This window comes from Lonchura striata, chromosome 20 (assembly GCF_050655825.1).
Source record: "Lonchura striata isolate lonStrDom1 chromosome 20, ASM5065582v1, whole genome shotgun sequence".
Taxonomy (NCBI): Eukaryota; Metazoa; Chordata; class Aves; order Passeriformes; family Estrildidae; genus Lonchura; species Lonchura striata.
The window spans coordinates 9,572,888-9,588,251 of NC_140722.1; the positions used below are offsets into that span (position 1 = coordinate 9,572,888).

The following is a 15,364-nucleotide window of genomic DNA, read 5'->3' on the forward strand; positions in this document are numbered from 1 at the left end:
TGACATCCCCCAGCCTCTCGCTCCTGCATCCCTCCTGCATCCCGGGATGCCTTGTGAGGGCTGACCTAGAACAGAGATTAGATGGAGCTAAAGAATAAATCAGGGATTTATTAAAAGGATCTCCTCCATGGATGCACCTTGGGCAGCACAAGAGCTTAGCCAGGGCTGCACCCAAGAGGAACCAAAATAGTCCCAAAATGCATGACTGCTCACAGGATCTCTCACTTTTATAAGTTCTGCTCCATTTGCATATTGGAGTTCATTGTGCAATTCCAGCTTTTGGTTATGAAGTCCCATCCTGCTTGTTTTCATCTCTTCAGTCCATTGTTTGTGCTCTTGGGCCTGAGATTTGGATCATTTATCCTTGGTCCCCAACTAGAGAAGGAATTGTTTTGTCTGCCTACTCTGTGAAGAGAGCTTACTATCCCTAATATGGAGCTCAGAAGTGCACACTAAGGCACAACAGAATCTGAAAACGATAAAAGCCAAAACCTGAGGCATCACTGGGATGCCCCGATGCCACCAGGAGCTGGGACAAGGCTGTCACAGCGCCATGGCAGGCCACCAGGACTGGGACAGCTGGGACAGCTGGGCAGCGAGCTGGAGGAGCGGGTGTGGAGGTGAAGAAGTTTGGGAAGGGCAAAGAGTCTGGGAATGGGGAAAGGCATCCACGCTGGGATGGGGAGATGTGCCTAGGAGCTTTGCGATGGGAAAAACGAGAGCCACAGCGTGGTCCTGGCGCGCTACACTGAGTGTGCACGGCAAGGTCTGGGTGGTGGGGTGGCTTTTGGGAGAAGCTGCTGGAAGTTTTCCAAGGATCTGACAGAGCCAATTCTAGCCCGCTCCATCCCCGGGACTCCCCTCACAGACCTACCCGCCCCCCTGGTGGTACAGCCCAGACTGCGCTCCCCCCCGCCATCCCCATCCCCCCCCGCGGCTGCGACGGTGGTGCGCTCCGCGCATGCGCAGTGCCGCGAGCGGAGCTCAGCTGGGCAGTGTTTACAGCCCGAGCGCGCCGGCCTGGGCTGAGCCGAGAGGAACCGAGCGGAGCCGAGCGGAACCGAGCGGAGCCGAGCGGAACCGAGCGGAGCCGAGCGGAACCGAACGGAGCCGAACCGAACCGAACCGAGCCGAACGGAGCCGAGCCATCCGCTGAGGTACCGCTTTTGTCCGAAATGACGGAATCGCCTCCCGTTTGCCCCTCCCGGTGCTGTGTCAGGGCCGGGGCTGCCGGTCCCGGCGCGGGTTCCGGGCTGGGGCCGGGCTCGGGTTCGTTTCCCTCCGAGGGAAAGGTGGCAACGGGATGTTTCAACACGCAGAGCCGCCTTTGATGTCTCTGTTTTGGGCAGAGGTCCGAATTTCTGCCTGTGGACTTTGTCCCTGCTCAGGTTTGGGGACATCTCTGTTTTGGTGTAGAAGCGAGGAAAATGCACCCGGGGTTTGCTGCGGAGGGAGAGGGTTTTGTTTTGAAAAGTTTAATACAAGTATTTATATCTATATATATGTATGTATGTATTTATATATATATATATATATGTATGTATGTATGTATGCATTTATATATTTATATATATGTATGTATGTATTTATATATTTATATATATATGTATGTATGTATTTATATATTTTTTTATATATATGTATGTATATATATATATCTCCCATTTCCCACCAAGTTAAGTGAGGCTGTGGAAGAGAGGAGTTTGAATGTCATAGAGTTTTAAGCTGTGCCTATAAAACACGCATTTTACTGGAAGTAGGATACTATCCAGGGAAAGTGGTGGTTTCAGGAGTGACTGACACCTGTCACAGCGTGGGTATTCCCTGATCCCATGATGAGAATGTCTCAGCCAGCTGTGTTTGTTGTTGTTTTCTGTAGCACATGGAAGAGTCCTTGTTGTCCATGGAGCTAAACTGAAACCAGGTCAGACCAGTTGTCCCAGTAGGGCTTGCGTACAGCAGCAGGAATTTCTTGGTCATCCAAAGTGGAGCACTGTTAAAGGCACAACTTCGTGCTTTAAATCTAAAACCGTAGATTTTTAAATTTTTTTTTTAATAGCAAAAAGAGTGGAATAATGAAGGAAGCCTAAGATCAAAAATATATAAAAGAGAGTCAAGGGAATCAAGACCCTTGGTGAAGAGAGTATTTTAATGTGGAATGTTAAATAGAAGAGTAAAGATACAGTCAGCCCCGTGTTGCAAGTGCAGTGAGGTTTTGTGTATTTAAGAGGAGGGGGAAAATATAATTGGTACATGAACCCACCTGAACCTTCAACCTGATGTGTTCCCACTGTGAAGTAATAAAACAAGAGTCATTTTTTGTAGAAGAAATGAAGGAGTAACTGTGGAAAGGGGAGATGTGATGTTTTATTTCAAGTGTTATTAATGATCTTGAACTGGATTGATGTGTTTGAGACATGAATGGATTAAGAACTAGCTCAAATTCCTTGCCTAAGTATATCCTGTCTTGTGTGCCTCTACAGGTAATCAGAACAGTGTGTTATTTGAACAACTGTGAAATCTCCTTGGAGTCCTGTAGCTTTGCTTTGTTTCCTCAGAAAATGAAAGTTTGTAATTTGCTGTGGCTGAAAGCAACAAATAAACCCCAACAATTTCGCTGTAGGCAGATCTTCTGATCCCAGGAATGAACTCCAAAGCTGCTGTTTCGTGGTTATTACTGTGAGCAGGGAAAGGCATTGTAAACAAACACATCTTAAATCGTGTTGTGCTTTCTGGAAAGGATTTTTTTTTCTTAATGTATGAGAAGGGGAGAAGAAGCCAGGTTAATTTTGAGTGGCTGTTCCTCTGTGTTTTCCTTTAAAACCTGTAGGCTGCAGTGGGAATTCTCTCTGGAGCTGCTGTCTGTGTCATTAAGTGCTTCACTAATGGTGGTGGCTCAGGCTTTGGAGATGAGCTGTGTGAAAGTGCATTTGCTAAAGTGCATTTACCAAAGTAAGCAAGGTTGACAGGTCAGAGTTTTGTTGTTTTTTTGAACCTCTGTGCAGTCAATGTCCTGATGTGTGTTCCAAGGAAATGCAGTTTGAGATTTTTCTGGATTTTCTGCCTGTGTCTTAGTCTCTTCAGTTGCCATTGGTGCTGTTAGAGGTAGAAAGTTTGTGTGTGACAGGAGCTCTGACACAGCCCAAACTTGCCTTGTTGTTTGGGCTTGCAGTGAAAAATGACCCCCAAGGGCAGGAGCTGGAATAATCCTTTCTATAAAACAGTTCAATGGAAAAGCTGATGTGCTGGTAAAATGGTGTGAGGGTTTGAACACAGGCCTTGCACACTGAAATTGGCTACTGTGATTATTTTTCCCGCACTGGTGTCAGGTACTGAATGCTAGATCTGCTGCATTTTGTTTTCCATTGTTGGGATGGGGGACGGGAGCGCTGGGGTGAGGTTTTTCTGGAGCCTGTGGCCCTTGGAGCAGGTAAAGATCTCTCTCAAAGCACTCCATGTACATAATTTAGTGTTGGACTGCATGTTCTGTACCTCACCTTGCTTTTTGTTGTTTCACTTTTAGCGTTTATAGGAGGCTGCTGAAGATGGGAGGCGCGGTGAGTGCGGGAGAAGATAACGATGAATTAATTGATAACCTGAAGGAGGCCCAGTACATCAGGACAGAGCTGGTGGAACAAGCATTCCGAGCCATTGATCGGGCAGATTACTACCTGGAAGAGTTCAAAGACAATGCCTATAAGGATTTGGCATGGAAGCATGGAAATATTCATCTCTCAGCACCATGCATTTACTCAGAGGTGATGGAAGCTTTGGACCTGCAACCAGGGCTCTCGTTTCTGAACCTTGGCAGTGGCACTGGTTATCTGAGTTCCATGGTTGGACTCATCCTGGGTAAATACCTCTTCAGTCACATTAACTGGTTGTGTTAGAGCTTTAAAAACAGGTTTTTAAATTGGGGATCAGGTATTCCTCCACTAAGGAAGCTAAAAAGGTAGCTGGGAAAGTAAAGAATGCATTAATCCAGCTCAGCAATTTATCAGGATTCTCACAACCTTCTCTGGAACTGGATGGAATCCAGATTTCTGTGGCAGATCAGAACAAGCAGCAGTGTATTTCCAGAGGTGGCTGTAGTGGATTCCTGCAGGTCTGGACACAAACCTGGGTTTGTTTCCCCTTAAGCAAGACCCCAGGTCAGGATCAGGAGTACAGAGTTGAAACTGGGACTGAGCAAGTCCACAGAAAGCTGTGACTGCTCTGTGCCTGGTTTGTGTTCACAGCCCTATCTGGACTGAGACATGTTTGAGATCCACTTTTCACTCTTTACTCCCCAACACACAGATGGGAATATTCTCTGGAAAACACTTTAGTGCAGCAGAACTGATTTTGTGACCACATCTACACACAAAGTGGCACAAAGCAAATTATCCAAGTGGAATTGGACAATTTAAATTCTCCCTGAAGTGTTTCAGTCAGACTTGTGCTGCTAGGATAGATAGCAAGTGGCTGTAAGGTACTTACTTAAATTTTGGGGGAGTGTCCAGAATTTTAGCTGCTGGGATGTTTATTCTCAGGCTAAAGTCTCATTTCCCATTTGTGATTCTTTTCCTAGGTTTGTTGACATTACTTACAATACCAATATGTTACTCCAGGGCTTTTATATTCTTTTTGCAGAAGTTACCCTGTCAATTCTGAATAAAAAGTATGAATGCTGAACAACTTTTGTATTTCCCAGTTTGTTTTTGCTGTTAATTGAGGTACAGTGTATGATGACTGTTCCTGATTAATTGCAGAGATTTTTAGCATAAAAATAACATGGATGTGCTAAAACATGCAGACCACTGGGATTTTTTTTCCAGGTGGTCACTTTCACAGCAATGGCATCAATGTTTCCCTCCTATAGAGAAGTTTCCTGCATAGTTAACAGCAAATGATTCAGAATCAGCTGTGCACAAGTGGCTCGTTTGCTGCCAGAATTTGCAGGTATAGGGTTGCAAATCCCATTGTAGCAGTGAGAGAGCTGACCCTACACAAACACCGACTGACACTCATGGAACAATCTGCTGGTGGAGGAACCCAAAGTGTGTTAATCCTGCTGGATTGTGTGTTGTTGCTGTTGCCATTCCCTGCTGTTCTGCACTTGCAGGTCCTTTTGGGGTTAACCATGGTGTGGAGCTTCACTCTGACGTGATTGAGTACGCGAAGCAGAAATTGGACTTTTTCATTAAAACAAGCGACAGCTTTGACAAGTAAGAATGCAAAATGCCTCTTGGGATTAATTTGGTGCTTTTGGCTTTACTCAGGGAAGTTCTTGCTCCCATGTGGCCCCTCTGGATTCAGGGTAATCTGAGGATTCAGGCTCCTTAGGCTTGCTGAGCTGCAGTGTGTGACCTTTGAAGCCTGTGTGTGTTGTGGGGGTTTCAGAAATGTTTGCAGAGTTTTTAATAGCAGTGCTGATGTTGCAGGACTTAGAGGGAGCTGAGGAAGTTTGTTTATTTTTAAATGTACTTGCAGTAACAGCTTAAAATGTCCAAGTAAGAATGCTTGGTTGTGCTCGTGATCTGAGAGCCTGCATGGTGATGAGATTATGAACTGGTTTTTTTGGTGGGCTAATGTGTTTTATCTGAGAAGAAGGAAAAAATGTCATTTTAAAAGATGAAGGTAGTTTTATGATGATTAAGTTGGTACTAAAACTGCTTGGGATTTGATTTATGTTCTTTCTTAGACCTTCCATTCTGCTGCTGTCACAAGTAATAACTTCCCAGCTAGATAACCATTGCTAATAGTAACCTCAGCAATAAAAGTTGTGGCTGTCACATTTTTGGATCAGTTTCATAGTTTGTTCAAGCAGGGAAGCAAAGCATCTGTGAATACCTGATAGCCTCCTCTCCTGGGAGGAAGAAAATTAAAATCATGGCATGCAGGATTTTAGGCTGCTCAGCCTTTTGCTGTTCCTGCTGCCCTGGGAAGCTGCTGAGGAGGGGATTGTATTTTCTGCATGTTGGCAGAAGACTGAAAGTTTCTGGTGCTCAACAGGGTTTTTTTTCAGTCATGTTGCTGTTGTTTGAGGAGACGTTTTAAGGAAGACTTTCTTCTCTCTCCAGACAAATATAGCTATGGAGCAAAAGCAAGCTGAATTCAGAAATTAACATGCCTGGAAAATTGGCTTTGCTGAGTGATGTCTGCTGGGTTGTGCTCCTGGAACAGCATGTGCAGGAACTGTTCTCTGGCTGCTCTGAATGTCCAGCCCTCTTTGCAAACCCAGAAAGCTCCCGGAAGCATTTAGGAATAAATAGGTGCTGTGTTGAGCTGCCACTCAAGATAGCAGTAAAAGAATGGATGTGTTAAACAACTCCTTCCAAAATCAGCCTTTAAATGTAGGGCTTAAAACTTGGGGAGTTTTTGAGCTTGTAAGAAAATCAGAGGCATCAGAGAAATTTTTCTTTTAAACCAAATCAGAAATACTGTAGGCAAAAAGTCTTTTTATGAAGACTGAAATCACAATTCTTTTGAAGCTGATGGGAAAACTTCTATTGGCTTCAGCACAGCTTACTTCTGTAGCATCAGGTGGTAATTCCCACATCTGGAAACCAGTTAAAAGCTTTTGAAAATGCAAAAGTAAACCCAGGTGCAGTCCTTAAAAGACTCTGACATTTGGAAGCGCAGGTCTAGCATTTGTATTTGCATTTTATAACTGAGTCAGCATCAGGTGACTAAAAATAGCTTGTTCTGAAGAGGTACCTGCAGCTCAAGTATGAAATTATGCATCCTTATCCTTAGGAGATTTTAATCCATGAATTCTGACCTCATTTTCTGTGGATTTGAGACTTCTAGCTGTATTCTGTTACAATAATGTCTAGAATAGATGGGATTTGGAGGAGAAACCCTGTAAAACTGTGGTTTTTCTTTTCAAGTGTTTTCCTTAGTTCACTTTTTCCAGAATTGTGCAAATAATTTATTTGGATAAATCGTTGTATTCTTGTCTAATACAAGTATTTTTCACTTTCAGGTTTGAATTTTGTGAGCCATCCTTTGTCATTGGCAATTGTTTAGAGATTTCTCCAGACTGCACTCAGTATGACCGTGTTTACTGTGGTGCTGGAGTCCAGAAGGAGCATGAGGATTACATGAAGAGCCTGTTGAAAGTTGGGGGAATTCTTGTCATGCCTCTAGAAGAGAAGGTTGAGTGCCTTTTTACTCATATTTCAATTATTCTTAATTCTGATCTTTGTTTAGTCAGTAGCTGTTCCTTTATCTTGCCCTTGTATCAGGCTGAAGAAAGAATTAAATGCACTGGTTTTCACTATGACTGAAAACTGAACTCTGCACATTCCTAATATTTAAGTTTATAGTTTTGCAGTCTTCCCTATATTACAATCTGTTGTTAGTTGCAGTTTTACTTCCACACTGCAGAAAATGTGAGCAAAGCTTTGTTTGATTATATAATTTAGTGTTGTGCTTAATGGCAAAGCACAACTTTTTGCACTCTGACTGGCTCTTGAAAGAACGTGCAGGATGTCTCTATTTATAAAGTGTCAGTGGGTTATTTTAGTAAAAAGTGGGTTAGGTGCCTGACCTTTTACTACTGTCGGGGAACGTGAGAGGAGCAGGGTGCAGGGTTTCTTCCCAGTAAGAGGCTGTGCAGTGGGCTGGGGTAGGAGATTTGATCTGTGACCTTTTCAGGAGTGAGTGCTCATGGTAACTCAGGAGTTTTCCCAGAGGTCAGACACAGCTGCTCTGGTCCAGCCTGGAGGAAGATCTGGGCAAGCAGAGTGACCCAAATTACCAGTGCCCATGCTCTGATGCAATAGATGAGGTTATTTGTGGCTATTCCTGCACAGAGTTCCCAATATTTTTTCAAAAAATCAGTATTGTTTCTCATCACCTTTTACTGTTGCAGCTTCCAGTACTTCAACTTGTCCAGGCAGAAAAGTAATTTGTTCATTTTTTTGTTCAAAAATCTCACTGTAGTTGCTACAATGGATAATAATCTCCTTGTTTTGCCTCAGTTGACTAAGATAACTCGGACTGGTCCTTCTGCCTGGGAGACCAAGAAGATTCTGGCTGTTTCCTTTGCTCCTTTGATTCAGCCAAACCACACAGATTCAGGAAAATCAAGGCTCGTTCACTTGCGTGAGTACAGACATTCCTGAGTTGGGAGAGTTCCTTCTGCTTGGCTGTGAGCTGTAACATCACTGGGAATCCTTTCAAGGAAAATTACTCCAAATCCTTAATTTTTTAGAATAGTTGTCTGTCTTGTGCAAGCATTGGAGTTGAATGAAATAGATTCTAAATCACAGACTCACAGAATTGCCTGGCTTGGAATTGACCTTAAGGATCATCTAATTCCAATTTTCCTGCTGTGGGCAGGGGCACCTTCCACTGGGCCATCATTCTAAACACAAATTATTTCTTGTGAAGTTCTACCTGAGCTTTGCAGGATGTTTTATCCTTGTTTTTGCACATTCTGTTCCAGTCCTAACTAATTGAATCCTTTCATGGTTCTCGGGCACTGTGCCACAAGGAGAGGAAAATAAACAAGCACTACCTGTGAACAAATATTGTATCTACTCAAAGACTCTCACACCCAGTAATCCAGAATTATCCTGAATCTGGAATGCTTGAGTTGCACAAGTTGTGCAGTTCTTGGTTAGCTGTTTGAAATGCAGGTTGTATCAGTGGCCCTAATCTTTAGATTAAGACTTCAGTGTCAAGAGGCCTCTTAAGAGCTCATGAAGACAGAGTTACTTTCATAAAGAGATTAGTCAGGCTTTGGTCTTAACCTGGAAAGGTGTCTGTATGACAGAGAGGAGCTCAGTAAACAGTCCACACCATGCTAGAAAAGTCCAATAAATGCATGTTTCAGCATGTTCTCACTTTGTAGTGAGACCTGCCCATAAATTCTATGTAGTTATTTTCTTCTTTTTTCATTCAGGTCCCATCAAAGCTCACTTGTTGGCAGAGGACACTAAAATGAATTAAAACTGACTTTTTGTGTCAGTTTTAATTCATTTTAGTTCATGGATCTGTGTGCATCTATACATTTTTTAATTTTTAGCTGCATTTCTAAGCTGGCAGCAAATAAGTGCAGAAGACAGTATAGTCTTCCAAGTCATTACTGTGGGAGGCATTTTAATACAGTAACTTACTGTAATGTTGCTATAATTACGTCTACAAAATGGTTTCCAGCCTGTCTTCACCCACTAAGTCTGAAGCAGTTTTTGAAGAGCATAAACAGCACTTGTGTTTTATAAGTGCAGAACTTGGCAAAGCTGAAGGAACTGTACAACAGAAAAATCGTTTTATGGAAGAATTAAACAGGCTTCAGGTCTAGTTATGTACCACAGGAAAATACCTGATTCTAAGCCCATGAAACAATCACACTCCCATCACTAAGTCTGCATTCATACAATCTTTAATATGTGCGTCTTATAATAATTGAGAATTTGAAATCAAGGCAGGAAACATTTTAATGAGAGAAATGCACAATTAAATTTCGTTTGGAAAGTTGCAACGCAGCTTATCTGAGTTGACAGGAGCTGAATAGAGCTGTTTGTATAACCCCAGCAGGGAATTCAAATGGCCTGATTTAATCTGAGCAAACAGAACTTTTCCTGGGAGTACTTCTGGGGGAAGTTTCTCTGTCTCTGCTCAAAGCAAACAGAACTTTTGCTGGGAGTACTTCTGGGGGGAGTTTCTCCATCTCTGCTCACGGGTTTCGTTTGCTTGCAGCCCCCGTGGCCGTTCGGAGCCTGCAGGACCTGGCTCGCATCGCCATCAGAGGCACCATCAAGAAGATCATCCATCAGGAGGCCATGAGCAGGGCTGGCAATGGGCTGAAGAGCCCGGCCAGGTTCAAGCGGAGGCGGCTGCGGCGCCGGCGCATGGAGACCATCGTGTTCCTGGACAAGGAGGTGTTCGCCAGCCGCATCTCCAACCCCTCGGACGACAACAACAACAGCGAGGACATGGACGAGGAGAGGCCGGAGGAGGAGGAAACCAAACCCTCTGAACTAAAGCCAGAGCCTCCTGTAAACTTTCTGAGAGAAAAGGTCTTGAGCCTGCCATTGCCCGATCCCTTGAAGTATTACTTGCTTTATTACAGGGAAAAATAGATTTTCTTCTTTTAGAAAGTGGCGAGTAGGCAGAGAATAAAGTATTCCTTAGGGCTTGACAAACGTGTCCCACTTGCTTGCCTGCAAATGTGACACCCGAGGCAGTAGGCTGGCTGGGGAATGTGGCTGCTGTAAACTTTGACATTATAGCTTTTTTGAGTTCCTTCTTTCTTCTCAGTTGTGTGCTCTAGTTTTATTCTACAGCAGGGATTCCTTAGGAAGCAAGTTGGTGAAGTGCTCAGCTGCTTATGGAAAGGAGGATTTAATTCCCTCAAAACTAACTGCAGGAGATATTCCTAAAAATCTCATGGCTGCTCTACCAAATATCAGTTGGGAAAAACTCCTGAGCAGCTCCTCAAAGACCTTTCCTGTCTGTGCTCTCTCCCACTAAACCTGCCATGTATTTGCCATGGTGTGTGTATAACGGAGGATGAAGATTATTAGTTAAAACCTGACCTGGCAAATCACGTTTCTTCCAGTAATCTGAAAAGCACAACTTTTACAGAAAGGAAAGAATTTTTGCAATTACCCTTGTGGCATCCAGGTTTCGAATGAGATGGAAAGCATCAGCTCCCCTTTGGTTGGTCTGCTTTGCTTGTAAATTATATATAATTTTTCAGTAAAAAGTGTTTTACAAAATACTGTTTTTTTTAATGGAAAACCCCTGTTCTAGAGAACGAGTTGTTAGATTTTTGTGGTTCTTTTAAAGTGATGGAGGCAAGTGAGGAATTGCAAAGCTGTTTAACTTTGACAGGATGCAAGGGTAGTCAGGGTTGGGACTGCTGTCTCTGAAAATGTTTACAGAGTAATTCTGAATGGAGATAACAATTTGGAGTGTAGAGAAAAGCTGCAGAACAGTGAATTTGTGCAAGCTGAAAGCAGTATCTGTGGGTTTTGCTGTCATGTGAGATAACTCAGATTGTCTGGGCTGAGCAGAGTGAGGTGCAGAGCACCAGCCTGAGCAGTAAATCAGCCAAACAGAGTTTTGTGGGAGGTCTGCAGAACCTGGGAGCAGCCTAGAGAGCCAAACTGATGCAGTTCTCAGGGGTTGCTGTGTGTGTGCCCCTGCTGTGGCAAGGTGGCCAGAATACAACTTGTTCACGAATGTTCCACAGGAGAGTGGAGCTGCTCAGCTTGGTAGGTGATTTTATTCCTGCAGCAATGAAGTGGAAATGTTAACAGGTTCTTATGGAAGGTCTTGTCACTCTGCAGTTCTGTGGATGTGAGCTGTAATTTTTATTTCTAAAATTCTCTGTTATGGAGATGGAGGGGGATGCCATGGAATCACAGGATCACAGAATGGTTTGGGTTGGAAGGGACCTTAAAGATCATCTTGCTCCAACCCCCTGCCATGTATAGGGGCACCTGCCACTAGGCCAGGTTGCTCCCAGCCCCATCCAGCCTGGCCTTGGGCAGTTCCAGGAATGGGGAGTCCACAATGTCTGTGGATAATAAAATACTGTGTTTAGAAGAGGTTTACTTGGTTCAGCCTGTTTGGAAAATGTATCTGAACTGGTAAAGGCTGGAAAGAAAACCTGGAGTTTGTGTTGATGTGAAATAGTCCTAAAGCTGGGGGGAATGAAAAGCTCTTTCTCAGCAAGTAATGAAACTGCGTTAAGGCATTGCCCCATCAGAAGCACTTAAGTTGGTATCACTTTGATATCTTTTGGTTTTTTGTGTGTGTGCTGTCTCCTCATTTTCTGAGGAGGAATGAGTGAAGACTGTATTGTCAAATGGTCCTGAGTTGCACAACTTGCTTCATGAAAAATAGTTTCAAAGTTCTGTGTGACTTTGAAAATAAATGAATTACATGTATGTCTGAGCCTGAAGTGGAGAACTTTTCCTTGCTTAATAGGATTTTTGTGTCTCATTGGGAATATTGTCTGATAATCCTGTATCATGTGGCTGCTGGCATGTAACAGTCGTAGGCTGGGTTTTGCCTCTGGTTTGCTGTCTCCACTTCTGGTCTCAATGGTACCCCAAGTTATCCCTTGAAATCCTTGTTATCCAAGTTATACCCAGAATCCCTTGGATTCTGATTTCTTTATTTGCAGTGGGGCTGTTCTTTAGCCACTGAGCTAATGTTTCCTGTAAAGATGCAGGTCCCCATCATTGGATTCTGGCAACTCCCATGAATTTCTTTCTACAAATGCAAGTCCTGAATGTGGTGGTAAATAGAGGGTTAGTATAATCTGTGTGTAATTATTCTCAGTGCTTCCCTTCAGGCTGTGGCCTCTTACTTGTTGGAAAAGTCTTTAATGGGTGTCATGCCAGGTATGTGCCTTTGGATTGTGGCACAATTTCCACGCCCCTCCATAGGCCAGGGTGCCTCCTGCTTTTGGCTACCAGGTCATTCTTCAGTTTAATCATAGCACTTCTAAAGAAGTCCCTTTAAAAATGACATTAAACTTCAGGTTCCTGTTACTAAGCCTTGCAGAGGTTCTGTTAAAGCTGACCAGTTGAGGGAGGATTATCTTTCATTTATCCTTTGTTTGGCTTTTTATCCCCATCCCACCTCCAGCTGTAAAAGATATTTTATCAGATTTTTCACCAGATTTGCCTTTTTTATTACATTTGGGAGATTTTTGTAGCTTTCTATAAGATGCATAAATACTGCTATTTTTTTTCTGGATAAGGTTGAATAAATAAATAAATAAATATATATATATATATAGGAAATTTATGTTCTAGCTTGTCAAAATATCCCCTTGTCAAAAAAACTCCCACAGATCTAAACAAATAGAAAAAATTTTATGTATAATATACTGTGAAATAGTATTGCTTATAGCCTGTAAATAAAGGGGAATTGTAAATACATTTTCCCTGTGCACAAGCACTTGCACTGTAATTTTGTAGGCATTTCTAGCAGAGGGATTGAGGCAGAGCTGGTTTTGTATGGATCTATGAGCTGTCCAGGAATTGTACCTGCTTTGTTTCCTTTTGTATTCTCAGTAGTTGTCACTTACTCCTTTTAGGCTTCGGTCCTGCAGCAAATTTGCAAAGAGAACTGAACTTCAAGCTGCTTTAGTCACGAGTGTGTAAGCTGAAAAATCTCTGTATAGAAACTAGAGTTCAGTTGGCCTGAGGCATGCAGAAGTGTTATGCAATTTAAACTCTATTAGTAAGTGTTTCTGTATCAATAAATTCAGTAAAGACTTTTAGCCTTCCTAACATGGCTTTGCATTATGTCGTGATTAGCATAGTTCGTAGGTGAGTGCTTATTTCCATAATTGGAGGTCAAGACACAAAAACAATATGGTGCAGGTGCATAGTTTTAGATGAAGCCCTCAGAATGTGCTCTCTCAAACCTGCACAGATGATGAGTTCCAAACCTTGAAGTAAAGCAGCTGTGCAGGATGAACTTTGGGATCAGCACAGGCAGAACTGAAGTATATTTATTGTGTCAGAGTGGTTAAAGAGTGGACTTTGTTCCCTGGCTGTTTGACCTGTAAATAACAGATACCAACAGGTGATTTCATCCATTTCTGTACTTCAAGGAGTTGCCTAAACCAAATGTGTCAGGAGTTTGTTCTGTGCATTCTGAACTGCAGCTCCCCTCTTGTCCCCTGGGCTCTCTCTTGAGTGTTTAATTAACATGGATTTTTAAGAGTGGGTGTTCAAGGCTTTCATTTCTCCAGTATTGAGAACAATATTTTGGTTTCAGCTGTACTAGGAATCTGATCATAATAGCAAATACAGCTGCTGCTAATTAAATGAATCTGTTAACCTTTATTCCATAGGATAATTGCTTGTCTGTGTGTTTCTTCCTGTCATCTGTGTGTATGATAAATGTCCTTTTCCCAGCTATAACAGGAGATTAGTTTGATGTTAATGTTTTCCTTCATGTGATGTGTGCTGAAAGAAAATCCTTTTCTGCTTTGGAAAGCCATGGATGTGTCATACAAATGGTATTGAGGAAATTAAACTTGTCAGATGATGTTTATGTTCACTTCATTGTAAAACATAGAACATCACTGTTCCCTGGGGTGTAGGGAGGGGGCAGGTCCCCTGAGGGAAATCTTTCTGCTGAAGAAAAAGGGACAGAAGGGAGAGTTAAAAATAAAAAATACAAAGGGTGAAGGGGAGAAAAAGCACACCTCAGGGAACCCCCCCCATACTCTCTTGCTTTCTACAGGTGTGAAAAGCCTGTGTAGCAGAGGCTGGAAATGCTGGAGCATGGGACACAAGGGTTGACATCATTCCTGGTGTTCAGGAGACAAGTTTTGGTTCTTGCTCAGAGATGCACACTCCTTTCTAAAGAATTTTTCATGTTGATGGAAAATAAGACAAATTAATGTGAGAGTAAGGCGCCTGGGATTGCTGGTGTTCCTTAACCCTCATCCCATTTATCATGAGGAGAGATGAGTTGAGCAAGCCAGGAGAGAATTGGTGAAGATCTGCTGCTCAGAAAATGTGTGGGATGCAGAATTTGCCTTCTTGCATTGAAACGATTCCCCATGCTCTGTTAAATCTGCTGACTTGGCTCAAGAGCCCATTCCTACAAAGCAGTGGGCAAATACCCCTCAATCCATCCCAAAGCTGCTCCCCCACAGCACAGCCAGACTTCAGAATGCAATTCCACAGACAGGACCCATCCCACAGAAATGGGACTGAGCCCTGGCCCAGCTCTCCTCTTTGCAATGCAAATAAAAAAGGATTTTTATTGTTGTTGTTGCAGAGGGTTAGTTTAGAACTCCGAGTTTATGCACCACAGAGGCAGAAAGCAAAATCCAAAATATTTGCAAAGTGGCCAGATGTGCCAGGGGAAACGATGGCTCCAAAAGAACGGCCACGTGCTTTGGAGAGAACATTTTTGTTTATCTTCCCAGCTTTGCAGAGCAGCTCCTACCAGCTGTGCTCCTGTCCTAGCAGAGCCCAGCGTGCTGCAGAGGGAGGTGATGTGAGGAGCACTGAGGACAGAATTCAGGAGGATTTCCACGAGACGCGCCTTGCCTGCTGCACGTGGAGGATGTGCTTCCAACGCACTCAATGCCTCTGGAATTAAAAGCTGTCCCATTCACCAGAGCAGTGGGGTTTTAGCTGCCAGTTGTATGAAGGCTGAAGATGATAATTTGGCTTTTTACAACCCGGTTTTGTGAGCGGGGTTGGCCCTGGTTGGGTTGGATGGCCGCTAGAGGACACTCTGCCCAAAACCATGAGTTCAGTGAACTTGCTTCGATTTCCAAGTGATGGCAGGGCAAACAAACAGCCGATTGCTGAGGGCTAAGTGCAGAAAGCCTGCAGGATAATTCTCTTTTATAGCTGGACAAACGAATACATTTTACCCTCCA

At 43.3% G+C, this 15,364-nt stretch overlaps 1 protein-coding gene across 2 annotated transcripts; it reads left to right on the forward strand.

Moving 5' to 3' along the window:
* Positions 1 to 961: 961 nt before the first annotated feature.
* Positions 962 to 11,895, forward strand: PCMTD2 (protein-L-isoaspartate (D-aspartate) O-methyltransferase domain containing 2). Of its 2 annotated transcripts, none has more exons than XM_021527281.4 (6): positions 962 to 1,157; positions 3,524 to 3,852; positions 5,105 to 5,207; positions 6,968 to 7,139; positions 7,968 to 8,091; positions 9,691 to 11,895. In XM_021527281.4, the coding sequence occupies exons 2-6, from the start codon at positions 3,546 to 3,548 to the stop codon at positions 10,071 to 10,073; spliced, it is 1,089 nt and encodes a 362-aa protein (XP_021382956.3). In that variant the 5' UTR covers positions 962 to 1,157; positions 3,524 to 3,545; the 3' UTR covers positions 10,074 to 11,895. The 2 variants fall into 2 exon arrangements, with proteins under 2 accessions (XP_021382956.3, XP_021382957.1); XM_021527282.4 differs by lacking the exon at positions 962 to 1,157 and adding an exon at positions 1,368 to 1,388 and having other exon boundaries at positions 9,691 to 10,712.
* The last annotated feature ends 3,469 nt before the right edge of the window (positions 11,896 to 15,364 follow it).

Excerpts from the sequence above, each read along its gene's own strand:
- PCMTD2 (XM_021527281.4), top strand. The coding sequence starts at position 3,546 with ATGGGAGGCGCGGTGAGTGCGGGAGAAGATAACGATGAATTAATTGAT. Across the intron at positions 5,208-6,967 it reads ACAAGCGACAGCTTTGACAA|GTTTGAATTTTGTGAGCCAT; the intron begins GTAAGAATGCAA and ends TTTCACTTTCAG. Across the intron at positions 7,140-7,967 it reads TCATGCCTCTAGAAGAGAAG|TTGACTAAGATAACTCGGAC; the intron begins GTTGAGTGCCTT and ends GTTTTGCCTCAG.